Raw genomic sequence first — 26748 nt, forward strand, 5'->3', positions numbered from 1 at the left:
AGGAGTTCGTAGCTAGACCCACTACGGGTACTAATATGCCCTGTACTGGGATAGGATAGGTGCTCCACAGGTGCTGATTACTCAGGTAACCCCCTGTGATGTATTTTCTGCTGTACGGTTTCACTGTAGGCAGGACCTACCACCGTGCCTCTTCCATGTGAGCCCACATGTCGTATTGCCACATGTTGAACTCCCCTTTGGGCAGGATGTGGTCCCGCTGTTGGCACGGCCTGCTCCCATTCTAGTTACATCACTTCCACCCTCAGGGATGTGGGTAACTACATTACATCTTTTTGGGGTGTTGGGGGAGGTTACGTGCAGACTGATACACCTGCTATTACGCACGCAGCAACTTGCTTACACCTGCATCAGCAGTTCACGTAACACGGTTAAGCTGTTCTTGCGTTTTTCTATAGGACCCCTAGTGTCACTACATCGACACAATGTCGAGTGAGTGACAGAAGGGGAACGACTTTGTTACTTGGTTACCTGATGGAGGGAGCGAGACGTTGTGTCCCTCTTGCCGCAACGCTGTACTTGCCGCTGAAATGGCCGGACCTTGTCTCGGCTCCTCAGTACAAAACCTGAATGATAGTGGGCAGTCATTCTCCTTTTATACCCATATGTCGGGGGAAGTGGCATGAAAATTCCACTCGCCAGTTCTCATTGCTCTTTTCTCAATAGAATAGATGTGTTCAGGGCTCTCAAGAGTGACCCCTAGTCTCACAACCTCGACACAACATCTCGTTCCCTCCGTCAGGGTACGGAGGTTATGACAGTAACCAAGACATTTTGTTTTGTTCCTGTGTTTTCATGTTTTGAATCTGTACCCATTTTCTTATATAATTAAAGATGCACTTAGATCCTACTCTCATGACTTCTTCCTGCATTCGTTACAGTATTACATTTGTGGATTTAATGCAGTTAATGCATTAACCTGATTTGACATACTAACGGTTTAGTTCTGTTCAGTGTGATTTCTCAAGACTGGTATGAACCGGGGGCCTGGGTAGCTCAGCGCGTATTGACACTGACTAAGACCCCAACCAAATCTCCAAAGCAACAAAATTGACCAAGTTGCTAAGGAGGGTAGAGACACATGGGGTAACCTCCTCGTGGTCAGGATTAGGGGTTCTCGCTCTCAATGTGGCGCGTGTTAAGTTGTGCATGGATCGCGGAGTATAGCATGAGCCTCCACATGCAGAGTCTCCGTGGTGTCATGCAAAACGAGCCACGTCATTAAATGAGCGGACTGACTGTCTCAGAAGCGGAGGCAACTGAGACTTGTCCTCTTCCACCCAGATTAAGCTGAGTAAACATGCCACCATGAGGACCTACTATGTAGTGGGAACTGGGCATTCCAAATTAAAAAATTAAATAAATAAATAATAAAAAAGACTGGTATGAACCAACACTGCAACAGTTTACAGCACACACATACACACAATGTAAATGACTGAAATGTATGTTAATGTTAAACCATAACATCAACGCTGTTACACTTAAATGTCATACTTTTTTAGCTTGAATTATGATTAAATTCAGCAATACAAAGATTAAATATGACATTTCCTTGATGAATCCCATTTTAAATTCACTATTCATCCTTTTATAAATACATTTTCCATTTAAACAGTTGTTTATCAGACAACGTTTTTACATCATTTATGGATAAATGAGAGCAAAACGATTTTTTTTTCCGACCAGTCATTAGATAATTTTTGAAAATGTGTTAGTCTCTAAAGTTGTTTATATATTAAAGATTTGATGAAATTATGTTCATATTGCATGTTAGTGTATTTGAAAAACAAAACATAAATGTAGGTGTAAGCAATATGCATAACAAACCTATGAATAATAATTATATATCACTAATCTCTCTGAAAAGTGACAATGGTATTAATCTAAAACATTTTAGGGATGTGCTCTTTAATAAAGACACTAAATATATTCCAAAATGAAAGACAGCTTTGCTTGTTTCTCATCTAACACACAACTTGTGTCTTGCAGACATGGGCACTGATATATACTGGGTTCCTCAACCTGTCCTTCAAAAATAGTTTCTCTATCTCTGCTTATGCTTATATATAAAACAAAACAGTGATCAAGTGCCTACTAAACAGCTACAATGTTACAATTGATTCTACTCACAATTTAGACAAGGAAGAAATTATTTTAACAAAATGTACAAAAAACACCAAAATCATAACTAACCCTCAAAACACGTTTTAAGGGAATTAAAGTGTTTTCAAAGTGTTTATACACCGAAAATGTATATTCATACTGAAATTACACTTTAACTACACAGCACCAGGGACAAGAGGTCAGCATATTTAAGAAGGAACTACATCAAACATGCTCAAATACTGTTTAATGGCAGAAATTTAGAAGAACATTTTCCATGGGGCAGAACAAAGCTGTTTCCATAGCTGCAGCTTAATAGCAAAGCTCTCATCGTCTTGCATGCGAGCATTCAGGGGACACAAGCTTAATGAAAGCTGACACTAATGGTACAGCAAGATGTCCATGTCATTGTTTCCTATCAGTGGAAATCCTTGAAAGGGTATTAGGAACAAAAAATAAATAAATAAACTCAGGCATGGCAAAGTCTGATAAGAAGTAAATAAATGAATTAATTGGTATTTCTTGACCCTGCCAATCAAGAAAGATTAAGTTTACTGGTATATTTGTTTTTATTTGTAGAGCTTCTGCACTGTTTAATAGTGTGAAATCGCAGGGCCTACAGGAATCCCTTTCTGCAACATTGGGCAACTCAGCTATTCAGGTTTGGCAGCCAAGAGACAAAGAAACAAATTTACAAAACAAGATAAATAACCCTATTAAAGTCTTTTAAAGTTTTAAAGTTGAGTCTTTAAAGAAAGGGGGAACAAATATCTCTACAGTCGAAAAGGAAGTTAAAGGAATAGTTTAGCCAAAATCGTTTCCTTATCATTGTTTTCCTAACTACGTGGTATTGAGGGTATTTTTGAAAGCCTCCATTTTCGGTGGAGGAAAACGCTGTTCCAGTATGAATGACATGAATGAACAGAAAATGCTATGCTTATTCAATCGAAAACGTATTAGAGTTAATGCAGCCTTACTCACCCTCATGTTATTCTAATCTCATATGACTTTCATTATTCCATGGAACATAATAGGAGAATAATGAATAATGAATCATGTACTTTTCACTTACATTGAATGGGGACTGGAGCTCAACAAGTGTGACATCCATTTATATCCAGGAGAGTTCGCAAGAAGCCAGTTGTAAAGAAATTAATTCAGCTGGGCAAGGTGTAAAATAGTGAAGAGAAATGCTTATTTTATTTAATATACCCCCCAACCAAAACCTAAATATAACCCTAGCCATTAGTAGAGACAAAATGCAATGTTAGGGATAGAAATACAACCTCATTATCAAGCTACTGATTGTTTATACAAACGTGATTACTTCCTCATTTGAATGGAGAACTGTGGTCTCCCATGCAACTGACGCAATGAGCTACTAGTTGTGCCACGAGGGAAAGTAATTGTTGTTGAGCTGCTCCAAATATGTCCGATGTTAGATAGGGCATGCCAGGGTGTCGGCATACTGTTGCCGATCCTAGGGTATCAGAACTTTCGGAAACAGCATGGCAACTTCCCATGTGATCATGTTGTCAGTAGACAGTACACCAAGTCACGACAGCGTGAAAGCACAGCTTTCTTCTCTCAGCAGGCTTTTGTGTTCGGCTCCTCTCCGCAGCTTAAGGCTAAGTGGTCCATCTGCATGGCAGGCAAATCGAAGGCCACGAAAACAGCTCTAAAACACACATCTCATCGGGGGCAGAGGCTAGTAGGCTTAGATTCTATTAGCATTTTATTCAAAAACTAAAAATGACAGTTTTCTGGCAGTCAAATCCATGTTACCTAACCTCAGGCAAAAAGCATAACATATGTAGAACAGCGATTAGTCTTAAAACAGCTACTGCAATAAACAGAAAAACTGTGGGAAGTGGATACTAGACTGATCCAAAATCCCTCCAAGAATTTTGAGTGAATCATCAGCTGGAATCATAATATTACAAGTGAAATAGTGTTTTTGAAGATATTTAATGATGGTAGCCACCTAAATTTCAAAAACTGCATTTTTCTCATACAGCCAATATAATGGTTATGAATCTAGGCAGCCAACAAAAAAGTTACATTCAAGGACAGTCGTTCGGCAATGGAGGAGTCAGGAGACAGCGGAGCAGGTTCAAAGTCAGACTTTTTATTCTCGTTTTCTTTTTAACACTCTCGACGGTAACCATCAACAACTAAAGAAAACGTCTTTAAATAAATCACAGCACTTCAAATAAAAACTCTCTCGGAGCGTGCTTGTGAGCCTTCAGGTCACTCTCTATCTCTCTGGGCACTCTGCGTTTCTTTTATGTCTCGCTCCGCATCACTATAACAAGACACAGGTGTTAGGGTTAATTACAAACCAGGTGACAAGCCTTAACGCTCTCTCTCTCCCGCAGACCGACACATGACCACATCCCCATGCCACAGACGATTAATCTGAACTGAAGAATAACTGACAATACATTCCTGCCCTACACTCTATAAAATAAAGGTTCTTCAGCGGTTCTTGTCTGCGACCCTATCAGAAAAGACCTGCAACCCATTTCTAGTTTGAGACTCAGCAGCTGAGTATCATTGCTTTAAAGCGCTAGCATAAGAATATAAAAACTAAATAGTTCAGATTGCTTCAGTTGGACTGTCCTACTTGTGTACTTCCAGTTCACTTTAGATTGAGGGTGCACACTAAATGACAAGCAACACAACGTTGAGGCAAACATTTCAGTTTAGTGTATGTGGGAAAATCTGTAACACTGTTTTTAAACTGATTTTGTAAAACTGAACTGCACTCGATTAAGGACTTTATGATTCAAGCTTTCGGTGTGTAAAAGTCAAGAGCCAAATAAATCTTATATAAACATTATAGAGATCTTTACGTAACCCTCCTTAACTAGAATGTTAACCGAGTGTTAAAACGCACATTTTCATGTTAGGCACATTTTGACTTTATACTGAAACTCTGATCCTGAACAATTTTATATCATTCAGATACATGTTATCCTTTTTTTAAGTAATACATTTTGTCATACAATTGAGACATCAAAAGTAATGTTTTGTGCATCTATCAATGAGAACCAGGCCAGAGAAAAAGATGAAGATGAAGATTTTTCTCTGCTAAAAACATTTAAACCAGCCTAAATTGGTTTGATGTTTTAGCTGGTTTTAGATGATCTCCTAGCATGGTCAAGCTGGTTTCAGCTGGTCTAGCAAGTCTCTCAGCTTGGCCAAGCTAGTGCTCAGCTGGTCTCCAAGAGTGGCCATGATGGCCTGTTTTGCTTTTAATTTGATAAAAGCACTTAAATTAATTGTTCTGTTAAAACTCATGTATTATTTTAACTGTAAATTGTTTAAATCAGTGTTTTTGCAGTCAAGCCACAATTTACCAGGACATTTTATTTTGAAGTTTCTGTGTGTTTTTCACAGAAGTTTCTCATCTCCAGATAAGCAGTATGCTCCATGGTGTGATTATTAATCCCTGTAAAGCAGTAATTTAATAAAAAAAAATACATAGTCTGTATGTGCTGTGCACTTCGGAGTGCTTTCTGTCTCTGTCATCTCACACACACAAGCATACACATGATGATCATGATCAGGTGTCGACATCGATAATAAAAATTCAATGATGCCATATCCATGATTTGCGTGAAGGGGAAGAGATTGACAAGGCACCCGACTGAGGCACACTCTGGCACGGGGACGCTTGTCCCACGTTTGCTGGATTGCGACATATTGAATCATAATATACAGTAGCCTGTATCACGTGTGTATCTTATTGTGAAGTAAATTGGCAATACGCAGCTCTATTAAGGGATGATTTCAAAATATCCCTGTCCTGGTCACAAAAGCAATGTTTGTGGGGAATAATAGTAATTTTCTATACTTTTGATGCATAAGCAATTAGGAAATAACACTTACTACCCAGGAACAAATATTGCGTTACATAGTGTAGTTGATTAGTTTAGTGACCCCTTCTGGAGATGTCACTAGGTGGCAACAATGAAGGTCTAATGTGCTATGAGCGAGTCATTAAATCATTTTAAATGTTCATGACCGAAATTTGCCAAGAGAATCTATAGTGTTTAAGCATTTAAGCAGATCTATAATTTCCACTAAGTTTGTGAATTGCCGAGCATGACTTTTCATCCAAAAAGACAACAATAATAGTCTAATAATAATAATGAGTATCAAGAACGTCCTTACCTTCTACATTTTTCAAATTGGCATGTCAAATCAACTGACTTCAGTAAATGTCTAAGCATTATAAAAACAAAGCAGATGTACTGTATCATTTTCCTACAGTATTTAAACTACTGAACATGACTTTTGTCTGAATTAGTCAAAAATAATAGCATAATATTAATAATTTTGAGTTTCAATGATGTCCCTTCATCATTGTAAAGTGCATTTCACATGATTTGAGTCGAGGCGTCAAAGCTCTGCTAAACACCAGCATCAAGGGGCACTTTGTCCTCCACATTAGGGTGCCTCCACACTAACTACAGTGTATGCTGCGTCATAGAATGCTGCGAATGCACTGATTTCAAAGGGAATGGTACGTCGGAACGATGAAGAGGGAAATTATGAGACATCTCTTCATAGATTTCAACCATTTTAAAATATTTATTGTAGCTTTGTACTTTCAAATACATCATTTGTGAGGCAAAACGTGTGTGAAAAACCCTTTGATGTGAAGTTGGAGCCGAGGTTGTGCTGACGCGTCACTTCATAGACTTCAATGTATTCGGCAGTACTGACACAAGCCATGTGACATTCTCTCAACGTGCAGAAACTTCAGTCACAGGGGCATCGCTAGAAAAAAATGCCCCAGAATAAATATGCTGTGCCCCAGTAAAATCTCAAGTTTGAGTTTTAAAAATGTACTTTATTTGTCAGTGCATTCATTTAGAATGTCCCAGAAAAAATAAATGGATCTATCTAAATGCAACGCAGTAACCCACCCAATCAACGCTTGTAAAAGCACAAAAAACGAAAACACAAATCTGATACGCGCACGCAGAAATCCACATCGCCTGTGCGCTTGCCAGAGGTGGGAGAAAGTCACACATGTTCAAGTCACAAGCAAGTCTCAAGTCTTAACCATCAAGTCTCGATTCAAGTCTCAATGCAGTGCAGAAAAATCAAGCAAGTCAAGTCAGTGACTCACCTCCAGCAAATCATGTCGAGTCCTGATGAGTTTTAAGTCAAGTCGAGTCAAGCCACAGTACTAAAATAAAGAGGTTAACTTTTGAATATATATTTATTTTTGCTCTGAAAAGATGAACTTATATACATATATTTACATTCATATGTTTGCATGAATTGTAGAACAGTAATGTGTTATACTATATATATATATATATATATATATATATATATATATATATATATATATATTAGGGATGTTCCGATCTTGATCGCAAGTATCGGATCGGAGCCGATATGGGCATTTTTGAACTGATCGGGGATTGGAAGTCAGCCCGATCAAGTTACTCCAATCATTTACGTCAGCTGAGCACAATTTGTGGCAGAACGTAAACTGACAAGTAACTTAGCATTAGCAACCCGTGGCTAAACTGTCAGCAGTGTGGAAATATTTTAAACTAGAAAGCGAAAACTGTCCAACATCCACTTGCAATATCTGCAATACGATTGTTTTGCGAGGCGGTAGCAATAGAGCTGCGTTCAATACGACCAATTTGATACGACATTTTAAAACTAAGCATGCAACTGCAAAAAGGCTGCTGAGCCAAAGCAACAAACACTGGACAAAACTTTTAAAAGGTTGTAAATAATAATAAAAAAAAAAACATTCAAGTCATTTTCGAGTCATTCAGTTCAAGTCCATTCAAGTCTCAAGTCGCTGGTTCTCAAGTCAAGTCATTTTCTTCATTTAGTCAAGCAGGTCACAAGTCCTTAAATTTGCGACTTAAGGCAGACTATGTCAGTCAAGTCATGTAACTTGAGTCCCCCACCTCTGACACTTGCTATAACCAAAGACACTGCAGTGCGCACAGCCACACACACAAGTCCAGGGGCCAGTTGCACCAGCTATAAGTACGTTAAAACTTGTTGTGTGGGCACTAAGTCACAACTTATGCACCACTAAATATTTGAGCACTGCACCATTAAACTTAGGTAGAACGTAACCCTGCGTATAAATAAAATATTCACATCTCAAGCTAGGAGTAATGGTTGGAATAAAAAAGCAGACTCATTTAATGACATCAATGTGCTCATATTTTGCATGAAAGTCATCAATCATTTCGAGTAGTGATGGGCATTCCAAATCTTTTCAGTGAGCTGGCTCTTTTGGCTCACAAAAGGCTCTTAAAAACAATGTTTTGTATTTGTTCCAAGTCAAACAGTTTGCGAAAGTTTGACTATGATTGGTGTTAAAACAATTCTAATTAAATTATTAAATGAAATCATAATCTAGCTTAAACACAATGTATTTAAAAATGCATTGGTTTGCGTTTGCATTTAAAGTATAACTTTTGAAATGTATATAAACAAAGTGCATATAAATCTAACCATTCAAAACAAATACAATCTGAAAAGGATAATAGAATATTGCACCATATCATACAAAAATATATAACAATTTGCAAAACTGCAGAATCCCACAAGATGAAATAAATGTAAAAAAGAATGTGCATTTAAAATATAACTTTTTTAATGTATATAAACAAAGTGCATATAAATGTAACAATTCAAAACGAATACAATCTGAACAACATAATAAGTTGGCTCCGCCCTCCCAAGCATCTTTGGTTCATTGGTTGACACTGCATGTATGATTGACAGGAACAACAGGTGAGGCTGTTAGTCTGAGCAGACAGTTGAGCATTTAGGCCTATATTATTTTATTTCTTTTTTCGTTCTTTGAATTCGTTAATTCTATTCATTTAAATCTTTTAATTATTCATATCTTAATTATTTTTATATTTTTATAAGTAGATTGGGCCCCGGCCTTTCTGTGTGGAGTTTGCATGTTCTCCCTGTGTCTGCGTGGGTTCTCTCCGGGTACTCCGGCTTCCTCCCACCATCCAAAAGACATGCAGGCTAGGTTAATTGGTGTCTCCAAAAAAATTGCCCTAGGTGTGGATGTGGATGTGGAGGTGAGTGTGAGTGTATGTCTGTCTATGTGTGGCCCTGCGATGGACTGGCGACCTGTCCAGGGTGTCCCCCGCCTTTCGCCCAATGTTAGCTGGGATAGGCTCCAGCCCCCCGCGACCCTGTACACAGGATAAGCGGTTGACGATGGATGGATGGATGGATGGATGGATGGATAAGTAGATTGGGCTCTTCTGATATGCGAGCCGGCTCCCATTGTTCATCTACAAGAGCCGGCTCTTAGAACCGACTTGTTCGTGAACGACCCATCACTAATTTCGACATATATGATGATGTTGGCATTTACACTTGTTTACATTTAAATCTACTTTTATTACGTATCGTATTTTAATGGGGATATAATCTATTACAGCTGACATTTACATGAGCAGACAAGGTTTGAACATCAACAGTAGCGAGATAAAACTGAAATTTGTGGCTTTGTGTATACGGTGTTCAAATTTGAAGGCTGTTTATTTGATCAATACTGGTAAACGTCATATTAAGATACTACATTATGGAGAGTTTATGACCTACTAGTTAAGTCTTGCCTTAAGAACAGGTGGTGGAACCAAATTAAGCACTGACTTAGTTACAAACTAACTAGTAAGCCCTTAGTGTGAACTTTACATCCTAACTTACGTGAGAACTTACGCACAGCTGGTGCAAACCTACCCCAGTGTCGACACGCCAGTCAGAATTGAGGTAGGCTATGAAAACATGATGAAACTAAAGTAAGTTTCTAAATAATACCAATGATCTTATTTTGACACAATCATTATTGGCTCCTGTAGATGGACATCAGAAATGTTTTGGGACGAAGCAGGCACAGGAAAGCAGAAAGAAGAGATGAGTTTGAGGGAGGTAAGGCTTGATAAATGTCCAGGTTACTTTCGTAACCTCCGTTCCCTGATGGAGGGAACGAGACATTGTGTCGATGTAGTGACACTAGGGGTCACTCTTGGGAGCCTGGAGACACCTCTGATCTTTACCTTTTATGCCGTAAAACATGTTGAGAATGTTCATGTACAGTATGTTGAAGATACTTAAATAAATATTTTCATTAAGATTAATACCTCTACATGTTTAAATTTCCCAGTACTTGTTGCAGTGTGGGAACAGTGGGTTAAGCAAGGGAAGTTTGAATAGTGTTGCACACAGCAGGCTTTCAAGAAAGAAAAATTGAATAATGAGTAATGGGGGGCCTGTGCCCCAGTAGTGCTTTATGTCTAGCAACGCCCCTGATCAGTCACTTTTACACATTAATAGCTCTTCTGCCCATTTCTCTCCGTGAGTCTACCTTGTTGAAGAACAAGGTAGACTCACATGCCGATGCTGAAGTAATCGAACAACGTGCCCCTCTCATTCAGTCAGTCGGTCGGTACAAGTACCTGATCATTCAGTTTATGAATGAGAAGTTTCACGAATACTGCTTACACTGAAGCAAGGCAAACGACTGGTTTTAGCTGTAACCAATCAAGAGTTCTGCCTCGGTTGCACCACGATTGCCAAACTCACGATTGGCTGCTGCTGTAATCAATCATGAGGGTGTAATTGCAATTAACCGCTGATGTTGTTTCACAGTTTGCAGCCGCCAGCAGTGAAAAAACGATACAAATTTGTGCATTTGACTGCACAATCATTTTCCTTGTAATGGAAACCTTGCTAGCAACACAGTCAAATGGTTATATTAAAATTTTCCAGGGCAAATCAATATTTTCCAGGACATTTAGGTATTTTTCTAATTTTCCATTTTCATGAGTGGAAAACTGCATTGCAAAATTCCAGGTTTTCCAGGATGAGTGGGAACCCTGTCATTTTAGGGTTTTCTGATAGTACATCGTCATGGCAACGAAGTTGTTAAATTGACTTTAAAATTACACAGAAAAGATTAGTAAGCAATTTTATCACGCTAAAATCATGTTGACATGCATATTGTTTATATCTTGTGGCTATACTTTTGAAATACTGAGTATTTTAACGTTTACAGATTGGCCCCATGCATGTCCATTGTGCCTCATTGGACAAAGAAAAGGAGGGGAAAGACAAAAATGTTTTTTAATTACTGTTGATTAAGCTTAACATGTACTGAACTTGGAATATTTATTTAAGACCAGAATTTCTGCAGAATTGTCAAAATATATTAATGACTGACTTCTCACTTCAGGATTAGATGCAATGGTCGATAACACAATTTTAACCTTGTCAGTCTATTTATACTGAACCAAAAGCTAACGTGCACCTGCATTATGCATGTGGTGGAAAATTGTAGCACCAGATAACCAAAGAACAATAAAGATTGGGATAATAAATTAGAGAATTACAAAAAAAGATTTCACTATAGAGCACCTCTTCCACCACACTATTGCTGCGCTTACCTTTGGAATGAAAGGTAAAGGATTTGATTATGTCTTCCTAAGGCTTAAACGCAGCTTCCATTCAGTAGATCTCCATGGCAACGCTACTAGTGCCATATTTCTTAATGGATACCATGGGTTCCACTGATTCAGACAGCATGCAGTGTGCTTTCTCATTAAGGGGTAAAGCATTCAAAATTGTTTCCCTCTGCAGCTTTTAGGTGTGCGCATGAAAACACACTATTACCCAAAAAAACAGACACAGCTTAGGGGTTAAAAAACTCATAAGAGTTTTTATCAAATCATGTAAAATATATAGTTCAACACAAGGACTATACAAATACAGTAAAATTGAATCAAATAAATGACAAACACCTGCAGAGCTATTACATGCTGACGGTTAACACAGAGCGCAGCACAATTCAGGGCAAATTCTGCCAGACTGGATGTTATATTTAGAATAATTCCCTTTCACTGCAAGGCTTTTAATGTATCAGTTCAGAGAACACTGTATCAATAAGTGGTAACTTCCATTAGTTACCTACTGTATAGTGCATGACAAATCGTGTTTTGAGTTTGATATTGTTACTTAGTTATATTCCTGATGGAAATACCAAAACATAACGTATTTAACTGTAGATTTAATTTTTCAAATACATTGTTTTTGTACATAAATAAATAAATAGAAATAAAAAAATATATAATAATTGGCAAATGTTAAGGGCTGCTAACAGCTCAGTCAAACATAGGTTAATAATAACCCTTGAGATTGTTTGTCTAGGCATCATAAAGCCAGAATAGTTGGAAGCTGAGCTTCATAAAGCCTGAGCAGGTGACCAGAAAACCCAATAATTTTCTAATAATAGATGACTGATGGTCCTTCACAACCCCCCATGGATTCATATTGATAAAAAATGAATAACCTATAGACTAGAAACTTTCTCCTGCATTTTGATATGATGACAGATTGTGATGAGAACCATAAATGATGAGAGATTAATAAGAAGCACAAAGAACGGTACATACAGTATAACGTTATAAAGTTAGATTCTCCATGCTGGACAGTCAACAAGACGTTCTGTCCATATCAGAAATGCAGAAGCAGGAATCATAGAGGTAGGTAAGATGGTAGGATTAGAGGGACACTACTTTTTGGGTGTTTATTTGAATCTTACCAAGGTTTAAGTACTACTATGTGTTTAAAAACGACTTCACGCCAACCTCATTAATCACCTGTTTTTACATTTATACACAGAAAACATGATCAACTTTCTGAGTTTCTTCAATAAAACATCTTTTTATCGAATCTTTGTTCACTGCAATTTAAAGAAGTTTTAGAAGGTGAAATAAGTCAAATAAACCACTTACTTTTTATGGGTTTCATATCTGCCAGTGGCTCCCAGACTCTGTAAATGAAATGAATGAAAAAGTAGGAATTTAAACATTTGGTGTCCCCACAAAAGGACAGATGTTATATAATAGTGTTTTTAACATTAGTTAGGAATAAGTTAGGAATTCATCTTGACAGTCAACATGCCATTTGAAGGCTTTAATCCTCACAATTTAATATTTGAAAACTCTTTTGAGCTTGATTTGTACACTATTTGGCCAAAAGTATGTGAACACCCCCCTTATAATTAAGAAATTTGGTTACTTCATTAAATCCAGTGAAGACAAATCTTAATGCTACAGCATACAGTGGCATTCTAAAGGATTGTGCACAAAGCAAGGTTCATTAAGAAATAATGTACTGGTGTCTGGTCTTAAAGAACTTCACAAAAAATGTTGGCCATTGTGACAAGGTGGCGGGTGGGGCCGGGTCGTGATTTAACACACCCAGCCCCTTATCAGGCTAATCAAGCCTCCGAGAGGGATAACGGCCAACTGTGGACGGCGGTGCGACAGCGAGAGAACGTTTATGGGTAGCTGTCCATCCTATTTGGGTTTATTTCTTCATTAAACTTTTATTTATATTGTGAAGCTGGTTCTTGCCTCCTCCTTTCCATTGAACTGCTTTACACTGGTGCCGAAAGACACAACACACATAGGATGGACAGCTGCCCATAAACATTCTCCGCAGTCAGCCTTTATCCCTCTCGGAGGCTTGATTAGATTGATAAGGGGCGGGGTGTGTAAAATCATGACCCCCGCCCTGTCACAGCAATATAGTGCAGAAATAGTATTGCTTAAAATGTATGCCATGGGCATACCTAAACAACTCAATAAAGACTGATGGATTGTATTATCCATTAGACTTTTAAAACCAACATGAACAATGTGTCTCAATTACTGTTCTAGAATTCGCCAGCAAGACAGCAAAACAAATCAACATGTTCAACAGATGTGTAAACATCAAATCAAATCAAATCACTTTATTGTCACACGACCATATACACAAGTGCAATAGTAGGTGAAAATCTTGTGTGCAGTTCTGAGCAACACAGCAGTCATGACAGTGACGAGACATATACCAACTTACAATAAACAACATATTAATACAACACAATTTAAATTGTGTTGTAAATTGGTATATGTCTCGTCACTGTCATGAATGCTATGTTGCTGCACACAAGACTTTCACCTACTGTTGCACTTGTGTATATAGTCGTGTGCCTCTCATTACTTTTGTAAGAAGAGTTCACAATATTAATACTACTTTACTACTGTCTACTAACACAATGTCAAATAGATATATCACATTTTCTCATTAAAAAGTAATCAATAAAGTCACCAAGCACTTCTGTTACTAGAAACATGTGTACCCATGCTTAGGAATAGCAGCCTTACGGTTGTCATAGCAACTTTCTAGGATATGTTTTGAAAATTACCTTTCTCGTAGCTGTGCATATTCTTTCATCTAACATCTAAAGCCATGCAAAAGCGCAAAAAGAACTGTCAATGTGGACACAAACTATACCAACTCCTAATACAGTTAAACTCACCCAAAGGCTAAATGTATCATAAGAAGCATATTTAACACTTTAACACTTAAATTCAGCCATCCGTGGTACTGCTGATTCAATAGCAAATTTGTCAGGTTCCGATTCAAACATACTAAGACCTTAAATTTTACTTGAAAATATTTCAACAATTAAGTTGTGTGTTCTGTATATCCCATCGACTGTTTGAAGTAAAATCTGATTTGCAGTCAGAATTGAAAATGAATCACTCTGTTGAGTTGGCTCTTTTTAGCTGAATCAGTCAAACCAGCTAGCAAAATGGTTTAAACAATTAGGTTCACAATTCAATCTGAATAACTGGACAGCTCACTGATGCACTAAACTATTTGGAGCTTTCTATCACGTCTCACACTGGGAAACTTTAGAACAAAAAGAGAACAATTATAGCACTAGATGAAGTGGAATATACAGTAGCAATCCACTGAAACAAACCTGCAAATGCATCCTATCCTTTGTCAATGATAAAGTTCCAACACCAGTGTGTGCAGCATATGAACAACTAAGGTAGTCCAGGTAGCCTGAATCTATTCTAAACAAAGAGTATTGAAACAGTTTACTAAAACAATTAAAGTGCCAAAAGTTAGACATGTAGCATGGCAGTAAAATGGAATTGTTTGAAGAACCTGTTTATACTATTGTCCATGACAACATGATCACACAGGAAGTCGGTATGTTGTGTCCAGCAGTTCTGGTAACCTAGGATTGGACACAATATGCCGTCAAACTGAGAAGCGGCATCTCCTTTCAGACATTTTTGCATTGGCTCCAATGTTGTGAACGAAATGCGTTGTGTCAGCAGCATGGGAGACCCGGGTTCAGATCCCGTGTTGAAATCACATTTGCGTAATAACTGACAATCAGTGTGATTCAGAGGTTGCATTTTTAACTCTAATATTACAAGTTTACCCCTCAGAAGGTTAGATTTAGGTTTGAGTATCTGTTTTGTTTTGTCCATGGTTTATTTGTATTTTTTCTTAATTTTCTCGTGATCTTGACATAACAAATTATGTTTTATGGTGATAATTTTTTTTTGTTCTCGTGATTTCGACAAAGTTCCCACGAGAAACTTTTACGCTTTTGCGCTTCTTTTGAACCAGATACTGAAGCAGTCACATGTTCCCCTTTTGTCGCTCTCTCCACGTTGTGTCAGAGAAGCGACACTAGGGGTCTCTCTTGAACGCCTAGTGTCGCTTCTCTGACAAAACGTCTCGTTCCCTCCATCGGGGAACGGAGGTTACATATGTAACTTAGATGTTTTTCCCCCCAAAATGATTGAAGATCTGATAAAGTGCATCAATGTGAAATGTGTTGTTTTTCAACATAAGCTTCGTAACTTCTGTGTCGATTGTCACATCACTACCATGAAGTTTTCCAGGGCCTCATAGCTGGCCCATGATGTAGTTGTAATAATGCAGTAATAAAGCTGAAGTCTAGCTACTCGTCCTCTCCGGTGACGAACACTTATGTGTATATTTTCTCCAGCATGGCAAAAAGCTATTTCAGCTCCTGTCAGGCCTTGATTAAATAGATATGTGAAGCGCTCCTGCACCTCTGACATTGCCACACTGAATGGTGTCTCCGGAATGATTTACACTTAAGTCGTGGTCTCGAGAAAACAATTTTTGTTATGTTGAGATCTTGAGAAAATAGGGATAAACTATGGACAAAACAGACTTCCATAGTATTACAGCCTGTACAGCCTACAGCTGAAAACAACTCGCATCACAACTAGCTTTTGGCACCCCACTGTGGATATTTCACCAGGAAAATGTAGCTCACATATGCCCATGTGCCCAACAACACTTACCGCTTTGGCCACTGGGGGCAGTGCTTCGAATTTTGGTAAACACAGGCTAATTTTAGCTCAAGAAAGTCAACCTACTGTTTCCAACTTCACTGTGAGGTCAGTCTGTACATGAATTGGTAATCATTCAGTACCACTGTATATCAAAATCTGAGATAATGTACTAACATTTCTAAATTTTTCAGTAACTTAAATGTATTTTCACAATAGCTTTTCAGTAACAAGACACATTTTCCAATGAGTAGCGGTGCAGGAAGACCAAACGTCACAAAATGTTTTGTCAAATTGTACTGCATACAGAGGTGACAGTAATGCAAGACAATGCAGTAATCAAATGTGCTAACTTAACTATCATTTCCCTCTCAAATGTAGCACTGTGAATACCAAAACATTTAACTGAAATGGTTCCTTCAGACACTTAATATAAGTGAACTGATCAAAATAAAAGATTCATTTATATGTAGCGCTGGGATTTCTAATTGACTTTAGTGAATCGATTAGTTCATATGTTAATTGAGCCACTGCAAAGAGTTACATAAGTTAATTGCTGCAGTTTATCACTAAAACACTGCTATATAATATGTATTTATGTTCGATGTAAAATTTTGTGCTTATGAAATGTACTTATGTTTTAGGTCTAATAGATCAGTTCTGAGTGCTAGGTTGTGAAGCTTACCTATAATAAGCCAATTTTTCACAGACAGGAGACATGTTTACACTTAAAACACAATGACTTGTAATTCATATTTAATTACAGTGCTATTTTGACACTTTTAGCACCTGATAAAACTGGATTGAGAATGGACAGAGTGATACGCTGATTTGTTTAGCTAAAATAACACACGTGATAGTGGTGCAACTGTTTAGTGATTTTGCTTTCAGTACTTGAAGTTCTTTTATGGTCTTTGGTATTGTACAGCCGTGGCCAAAAGTATTACCAGTGACATACAAGTTTTCTGCTTCAGTTGTTGTGGTGTTGATTCACATTGTTTCTAGATTATTGTGCAGAGTGATCAGATGCATTTTAAATAATTGCAAAAAGCTTCATTGGCCAAAACAATTGACTTTATCACAAAAACCCAAATTTCACAGTTTTTTTTGGTCCTGGCACAAAATCATTTCACTAATCATATTAGCAGCACCTGGGAAAGTGAACGAGTACTAGGTAGGTGAAATCACTATCATTCTGATTGGATTATAAGAGCAGACTGATTGCTATAAAACGTGCTTCCAATCATTGTGTTTTTGTTAGCAATGGTTACCTCTAAAAAAGGCATGCAGCCATCATTGCTTGGCATCAAAATGGCCTCACATGCAAGGAAATTTCTGCAATGAATATTGCACCTGAAAGAACCATTTACCAGATCATCAAGAACTTCAAGGAGAGAGGTTCAACTGCAATGAAGAAGGCTTCAGGACGTCCCAGAGACGGACCGTCTCCTACTGAGGAGTCAGCTATGGAATCATGTCTCTCACCACCAGTGCAGAGCTTGCTCAATATTGAAAGAAGCTGATATCCAGCATGCCAGAGTGAATTGCAGAGGTTATGAACAACAAGGGTCAACACTGTAAATATTGACTCTTTGCATATATTGGATGTTTTTGACAATAAAAGCCTTTAAAACTTATGAGATGATTATCATTGTTTTCCAGTATACCATAGAAACATGTGAAAAAATAATCTAAAAATACTGAAGCAGCAAACTTTGCAAAACACAAAATTTATGTCACTGCCAATACTTTTGGCCACGGCTGTATGCATATGGTACCCTCCATTTCGCATGCTTAATTTGTTTAAGGAAATCTGTTTGGAGGGAATCCTCATTTAATGAGCACAAAAATAACAAGATTATATATCATATTAACATAAAAAGAAAAAGGAAAATATATTTGCTAAACTGTCCAGACAGCGTGTTTACTGCCACAAAAGGCTCAGCAGCCTTGAAACTTTTTCACAAAGCCAGAAAAAGCATGTCTTTACATAATGAAGGCACACGTCTTTCATGATGTGACTCACGTAACTGTGATGTTCAAAACCAGCAGAATCAATTTCTATTGAGGATGACACATTGAAGCCTTTGCCACAGTGTGAGGTACAAAATGTTCTATTCCAAATCTAACAGTGCCTGTGCCTGAATTCATACTTATGTATTCATAGGGGGGCTGCGTCCCCCTATGAATGCTGCCTATCAGCATGCATGAGTTTAAATGAGATCTGCTGTAGATGAATGACAATGAATATTAACAGGGTGATTGTGTGAAACAAATTGACACCCAATTCTCTGATAATTCCATTAAAACTACACTTTCTGGCAAGTTAGGTTTTTAACATGCTGCTCTATATATCTGATACAAGGTGTATAAACAAATTCAAACTAGCTTTTTAACATTTTGCCATACTAGTGACAGTATAAGTAGATTATCACTCATGGAATGCATAGGAGAAGTCAAGGAGGCCTACAATGCAACATGTGTGTTGCAATCATCACCTGGGCAATAAGTGGCTTGAGAACTATTACTACAGAGCCTCAGGAAAATTATCCCTTCAATGCTGATTCGCAGATGGCACCACTAGAATGTACAGAGTCAAGACCCTCACAAGCTCCTTTGAATGGCCATCAATGAAGAAAGATGCTCTAGAATAGTTGCTAATGAAGTACTTGGGACTATGCACATACTTGTGTTGCCATTGGCCAATCAGCGTTCCCATGGCATCATTTTCTTGTGGCACCAGAGTGATAAGTCACATGGCATTTATTGCTCAGGTGGTTCGCTCAAAATTCTGTATCCAGAAGTGATGGCAAAGATGGCAGATTTCAAAATGCATACTTTCGGGATGTCCTGCACCAGCTAAGCAACTGCTATTGAGATGAACTGGAATACTAAAGAAGGGTTTTCTCCACATATTTTAGACACATTTGGATTTCGCTGCTTATTTTAAATTTGTAATTGAAACATAATATTGATATACAATTTTATAGATGTCAGTTTTTAGAGATGTACTTGTCTGTTGCCTAGAAAGAAAATATCTGCCCTCTGGAGTTGCAAAAATGGCAGCAAAGTGAACTGACTTGTACTGAAGGGAATTTGGTCATACTCAGCAGGGCATGTTTTTAACTTGAACAACCAGATCAAACGCAATCCAGAAAAATGACAGAACACTCTTAAATCGTGAACACGGAAAATTGTCTGAGAGCAGCGAAATGCCAGCCGACCAGTGCTTTGAGCTTAGCGGCTTTGAAATTTCTAATGGAGAGATTTGCTTTTGACAGCTTGTTGATTTTGGTGAAATGTCACACTCAGGAAGCTCTATCTTGAACATGACACAGGGCCGCTCTTGTCTATACCTGTTTTTTTAATGTCACTGGACCTTCTGGGCTTATACAGCAGTTCAGGAGGAGACGGCTATCAATCTGTGTGAGTAAAAGTAGCCTAGAAGGGCTGTAATTGCTTTAAACATGGACAGAGACTGAGACAATACGCTGACGTTGTCTTTCTGTCTGTAATTCTAAACAGAAACGAAAGGAGCATGTTTCAATATATGTAATCTAAGTTTATGAAGACATGCAATCAAACATGGTAAGAGAGCATCATTTGAATAAGAAATGTGTGAAGTTTGAAAATAATCTTATTGACATTAGCTGCACTGACAGCATGGTGAGACTTGTTGGAAAGTGTTAGTAATGTTCTTTAAATTGAGTGAACCTTACATTTAAACCATATTATTTAACATTTTCTGATTGGTTACACTGACATATTAGGCGGTACCTTGGTACCATTGGGTGGTACTGGTCTGGTTGGTTAGAACTGTGACAGCAACTCTACATGGACACTCTACATTTTAATTTATGCATTTATTTGACAGACGCTTTTATCCAAAGTGACTTTAACTGTGCATTTAAAGCTGAAGTATATAATTCCTGCAACAGAAACGTCTTGGGTTACATGTGTAACCCTTGTTCCCTGAAAAAGGCAAAACGAGATGTTGCGCTGCTGCTAAGCGCTGCTAAGCTGCTAAGCGCTACGGGGAACAATCTTGCATTGTGAGCAGCTGTGAATTTGTGTGAAACACGTCAATGAACATTGACCTGAATTTATAGCCTCGGCTGGTGAAGATCATTAGATGCACCTGTGGCCAGGCTATAAAATAGAGGCGTCACCATCGTGTCGACAGATACCTTTTTCTGAAGAGCAGTCCTGGGACGTCCCAGTGCGGCAAAGCAGCGCAACATCTCGTTCTGCCTTTTTCAGGGAACAAGGGTTACACATGTAACCCGAGATGTTCCCTTTACAAAAGGCTTCACTACGATGTTGCGCTGCTAAGCGCAACGGGGAACACAATACCCACACCGCCGCACTTGGGGCTGTCCGGACCCCTACGGTTGTGCAGTGTACTCACAAAAACGTGAGAGGTCTCAGACATGAGCTTGAGATGTCAACTCAAGGGCATAAGAGCCCGGAGTAGCATAAACATCTAAACCATTCAATTTTGATGAATGTGTGCGGAGAGGACCAGCCTGCCGCATCACAAACTTGTTCAGGCATGAGCTGAGATGTCGACTCAAGGACATAAGAATCCGGAGTAGCAAAGCATCTAACCCATAAAGTTCGATGAATGTGTGCGAAGAGAACCCTATCGCAACACAAACTTGTCATAAAAACTGATGAATGTGAGCGGAGAGGACCAGCCTGCCGCATCACAAACTTGTCCAGACATGAGTTTGAGATGTCGACTCAAGGGCATAAGAGCCCGGAGTGGCAGAACATCCAAACTATAAAATCTGATGAATGTGTGCGGAGAGGACCAGCCTGCCGCATCACAAACTTGTTCAGGCATGAGCCTGTCATAAAAACTTAAGAATGTGCACGGAGAGGACCAGCCTGCCGCGTCACAAACTTGTTCAGGCATGAGTTTGGGATGTCGACTCAAGGACATAAGAATCCGGAGTAGCAGAAACATCTAACCCATGAAGATTGATGAACGTGTGCGGAAAGGACCAGCCTGCTGCATCACGAATGTGTTCAGGCATGAGCCTGCCATAAAAAAACTGAAGAATGTGCGCGGAGAGGACCAGCCTGCCGCGTCACAAACCCGTTCAGGCATGAGCTTGGGATGTTGACTCAAGGACGTAAGAGCCCGGAGTAGCATGATCATCCAAACTATAAAATCTGATGAATGTGTGCGGAGAGGACCAGCCTGCCGCATCACAAACCTGCTGCAGAGGGACCCCTCTAGCCAAGGCTTTAGAGGCGGCGACCCCTCTGGTGGAGTGAGCACTGACACCTACTGGTGAAGCTTGACCGTCGCCTCATAGGCCAGGGCAATAGCATCCCTCACCCAATGTGACATAGTCTGCTTGGTAGCGGCTGCCCCCCTGTTGCGGCCCCCAAAGCAGACAAACAATTGCCCAGACTTACGCCACTGGCTAGTGCGGTGGACATAAGTTTGAAGGGCAAGGACTGGGCAGAGTCCGTGAAGACTTTCCTGCTCCGGCGTTAAAAACGGCCGAAAAAGGCACCTTAGGTAGGTAGTCAGGTTGAAGATGCAGGATAGCTTTGGCCATACCAGGGGCAAACTCTAAACAGGCCGGCAAAACAGACAGAGCCTGTACATCCCCGATTCTCTTAAGAGAGGTAATCGCCACAAGAAAAAACAGCTTGAGAGTCAGAAGTCTATCAGATGCTGACTCTAGAGGTTCAAAGGGGGTTTTGGCCAGACCCTCCAGGACTATTGCTAAGTCCCATGAGGGAGTTCTGGTCCTAACAGGAGGCCTCAGTCACCTGGCTCCACGAATGAAGCGAGCGAGTAGAGGGTGCCTCCCCAAAGGTGCCCCGTCCATCAAGGCGTGGCAAGCCGAAATGGCGGCCACATAAACCCTGAGAGTAGCGGGGCATATGCCTGCTGACAGTTTTTCCTGCAGAAAGTCCAGAACTGAAACAATTTGGCAGTTAACTGGATCTGCACCATGTAAACTGCACCACCTCTCGAAGACACCCCATTTATTGGTGTAGATTCTTCTGGTGGAGGGAGCCCTAGCACTAAGAATGGTCTCGATAACTTCAGGCGACAGCCCTGTGTTCCTCAGTTGGTACCATTCTGGGGCCAAACATGAAGTTTCCACAATTCGGGCCGGGGATGAAATATCGTCCCCTGTGCCTGAGACAGAAGGTCCCTCCTGTCCAGAATCGCCCAAGGCGAGCCGTCGAGGAGAGATATAATTTCTGAGAACCAAATCCTGTTCGGCCAGTGAGGCCCTATCAGTAAGAGGCAAGACCCTTGCTGGCGAACTCTGGCTAAGACTCCCGAGAGCAGAGAAACCGGGGGAAAAGCATACAGACACATTCTGGGCCATGTATGCGCCAATGCATCCAGACCCAGGGGAGCTGGGTGACTCAGAGAGAAGTAGAGGGGACATTGCGCAGTCTCTTGAGAGGCGAAGAGGTCCACTTCTGCTCTGTAAAATCTCTCCCAAATTTGTTGTACTACCTCGGGGTGGAGTTTCCACTCGCCCCTCGGTATGTTTTGTCTGGACAGCAAATCTGCTCCCACATTTAGGCGTCCAGGGATGTAAATTTCCCTGAGTGACAGGAGCTTGCCCTGGGCCCAAAGGAGAATCCGACGTGCCAGCAAATTCAGGTGGCAAGAGCGTAGACCTCCTTGAGAGTTTATGTAGGAGACTGCTGCTGTGTTGTCCACCCGCACAAGGACATGGCAGCCTCTCAGATGTCGGAGGAAGTATTTCAGGGCCAGAAATACCGCCATCAGCTCGAGGCAGTTGATGTGCCAATCGAGCTGATGACCCTCCCATTCCCCTTGGGCTGGACGACCACTTAAGATCGCACCCCAACCCGTCAGGGAGGCGTCTGTCATTAGCATCCTGCGACGACATGACGCACCGAGAGTGGGACCCAAGGTAAGGAACCGGGGTCTGAGCCACATAGAAAGGGAACGAAGTGCTCGGCGCGTAACCCTTATTTGCCTTAGGGGACTGGCCCTTGGATGAAATCCCCTGGCTTTTAGCCACAGCTGAAATGGTCTCATATGGAGAAGGCCCAAAGGAATCACCGTGGACGCAGATGCCATGAGACCTAGTATTCGTTGATACTGATGAACAGTGCAACTTTGACCTAGCCTGAGATTTCTCAGGGAGTTCTGGATGGAGCTGACATGAGCGGGAGACAACTGTGCCCGCATCGTGAACGAGTTCCATATAATCCCTAGATAGGTAATTTCCTGGGTTGGAGCAAGAACGCTCTTCTGGACGTTGAGTCTCAGACCCAGAGAACCTAGATGAGCCAAGACGATATCCCTCTGCTGAACTGCCAGTTCTTGAGTTTGTGCTAGTATCAGCCAGTCGTCTAAATAATTCAGAATGTGGATGCCCTGGAGTCGCAAAGGAGCCAGTGCTGCATCCATGCATTTCGTGAATGTGCGGGGTGATAGGGCTAGGCCGAATGGAAGAACCCGATACTGGAAGGCTTCGTCACTGAAAGCGAACCTCAGGAACTTCCTGTGCTGTGGCAGAATTCCAATATGGAAATATGCGTCCATGAGATCGATCGTCACCAGCCAATTGAGATGTTGGATCTGAGACACGACTGACTTGACAGTTAGCATCTTGAACTTGAACACCCTGACCGAGCGGTTCAAGCCTCGAAGATCTAGAATCGGACGCAACCCCCCACCCTTCTTGGGAACCAGGAAGTATCTGCTGTAATAGCCTGACTCTTTCTCTGGAAGGGGAACATGTTCTATGGCCCCTTTTGCCAAGAGATTTTGCAGTTCTTTCCACAGTAGACATGCCTGCTCCGGTCTTACGGTAGTGGGAACCACGCCGTTGAAACGCAGAGGGCGGCGAGCGAATTGAATTCTGTAGCCTCTTTCTACTGTCTTTAGAACCCACATAGAAATACCTGGCAGACGTTTCCACGCTGCATCCTCGAATACCCTCGTGCCTCAGCACCCACGATAGTCGAATATAACGACGTCGAGGGCACGTGAACGCGCGAGGTATAAGGGTTCCTCCACGAATGAGCAAGCTCATCGTGGAGGTCATCAAAGAAGGGAAGGGACTGATGAGGTGTTCCCTTCCCTTGGCCATCAGACAGAAATCTATCCTCTAATTTGGAGCGTTTGGGGGTTTCTTGGTCACGTGGCAAGTCTAATTGAAGTCTGGCCACAGCACGAGTCACCACATCGAGTAACTCCTCAGAGGATTTTGCATCATGTTTTGAGTGCTCTGATGTGGGTAACTCGAAATCTATAGACCCAAGGGAATCGAGGTCCCCTCCTGAACTGAAGAGGCGCCGAGGCGCTTCAAGAACACGAGAAGGACCAGCCGGATCTGGGGAGAGAGCGGCGAAAGGGACGCACCCGTCTCTCGCTCCTCAGCCAGATCCATACGAGAGCCCCACGAATGAAGTGCGGGTGCTGGCTCTCAGAAGTAAGCGAGGCGAGCGCGAAGCATCCCGACCGAAAGAAGGTCACAATGCGCGCACCCGCCCCACCCCAACGCGAGAGCCGCGTGCTCTTCCCCCAAACAAACAAAGCAAAACTCATGCGTGTCCTTGTCCGTCATGAGACGTTGACAAGGAAACACGCATCGTTTGCTCTGTTTCTCCGTCATTCTCTTTTTTCTTTTTTTTTATATATAAATATATATATACTCTTTCAGAGCAGAGAGAGAAAGAAAGAAAGTTCTGCGCACTGCCTAACAATTTCTAACTCCTAACAAAGAGGGAAGAAAGTTTTCTAGCAGGTTGTGAGACACACAGCATAGTATGCTCTGAATGAAAAATATCTGTCGACACGCTGGTGACGCCTCTATTTTATAGCCTGGCCACAGGTGCATCTAATGATCTTCACCAGCCAAGGCTATAAATTCAGGTCAATGTTCATTGACGTGTTTCACACAAATTCACAGCTGCTCACAATGCAAGATTGTTCCCCGTAGCGCTTAGCAGCGCTTAGCAGCGCTTAGCAGCGCAACATCGTAGTGAAGCCTTTTGTAAAGGGAACACCACCGAACGCAATTGCAAAAATAAACTTTGTTATCAAAACAGCTTTCTGAATCAGCCACCTGCCTGCTATTGATCAAACAAACAGATAGTCCCACCCCCAACTCACATCATTGGCTGATTATCGTTGCTAGCGCTTGTCTAAGCGGGTTATTTAAAACAAACAGAAATATTTATAGTGCCACAGAGAGAAAGTGTTTACAGTTTTCGAGAAAATTAACATATGAATGGCTTACTTACATAGAGTAGTTGTCTCTGCATACTTCAGCTTTAAGCTATACTTTTTTCAGTTTGTGTGTGTGTGCGTGTGTGTTTGTGTGTGTGTGTGTTCCCTAGGAACTGGATCTTGGCATTGCAAGCGTAATGCTCTACCAGTTGAATGACTGGAATCCCACAAATTGACTTTCAGTTCAGGGTAGCAAAAAAAAATTATAAACTTCTTACTGTAGTAATGTTGGGCATAACTGAACTGGCTTATTATAATCAAAATGAATACTGCATTGATAATGTTTATTTTGTGTCTCTCTGTCTTTTTAATGGATGTAAGAGTGGTCAGAGGCTCATTAATGTTTGACAATTTTTATGTGCTACTTAGATAACGATCCTTTTGGGAAATGCATACCAGAGATTAAAGGGTTTCATCATCCAAAAATGTTAATTCTGTGGCCATTGGTTGAATGACAGCCTTTTTACCATTCACTTTCATTGTATGAAAACAAATGAAGGAATGAAAATAAATGGTGAGTGAGGCTGTCTGTATCAAGCATCTTTTGTGTTCCACAGAGAAAAAAAAATCTAATCAGAATCTGACTGACAGAAAACGGAAGCATTCACAAACACAAAATATCTGTTCACAAGGACAGACATCTGGTCTTCTGAGCTTACAAAATAAAGAATCAGGGATAGATGGATTATCCCTTTTCCCTTCATAAACATGTCAAATAAAATCTGCAACAATTCCTCTTTTCACAACACACTGAACAATTCTGCCTTAGCCACAGCAGCATGCACTAACCCTCTCTCCACTGGTGCATCAGAGTTACATTTTACATTGAGTATTGAGAAATTGTTAACATAGTTTGCCAGTGAAATATATATTTTTCCCAACCAGATCAGTAACAAAGAAATGCAATGATGAATAACTGTAAATGTAGACTTCCAGGGCGGTTGTTGAAACAAATTGTCTGATTGGGTCAGCGCTTACATTCTGATGTTCCATTGATTTGTTGATCATGTACAGTACAGGTATGCGTTTTAATGTCTTGGAAATGTTCCCTTTACAAAAAGCTTTACAATGATTCTGCGCTTTGCTAAGCACTTTTGGGAACAATCCTGCATTGTGACCAGCTGTGAATATGTGTGTAACATGTCAATGAACATTGACCGGAATTTA

At 40.4% G+C, this 26748-nt stretch overlaps 1 protein-coding gene across 1 annotated transcript in view; it reads right to left on the bottom strand.

Moving 5' to 3' along the window:
- Nucleotides 1-26748, bottom strand: part of LOC127633686 (ankyrin repeat and fibronectin type-III domain-containing protein 1-like) — a 116914-nt gene that overhangs the window by 50450 nt on the left and 39716 nt on the right. Inside the window, exon 6 of the mRNA XM_052112943.1 lies at nt 12942-12979. Coding sequence (XP_051968903.1) covers nt 12942-12979 — 38 coding nt within the window. The remainder of the gene's footprint in view (nt 1-12941; nt 12980-26748) is intronic.

This window comes from Xyrauchen texanus, chromosome 40 (genome assembly GCF_025860055.1).
Source record: "Xyrauchen texanus isolate HMW12.3.18 chromosome 40, RBS_HiC_50CHRs, whole genome shotgun sequence".
NCBI lineage: Eukaryota > Metazoa > Chordata > Actinopteri > Cypriniformes > Catostomidae > Xyrauchen > Xyrauchen texanus.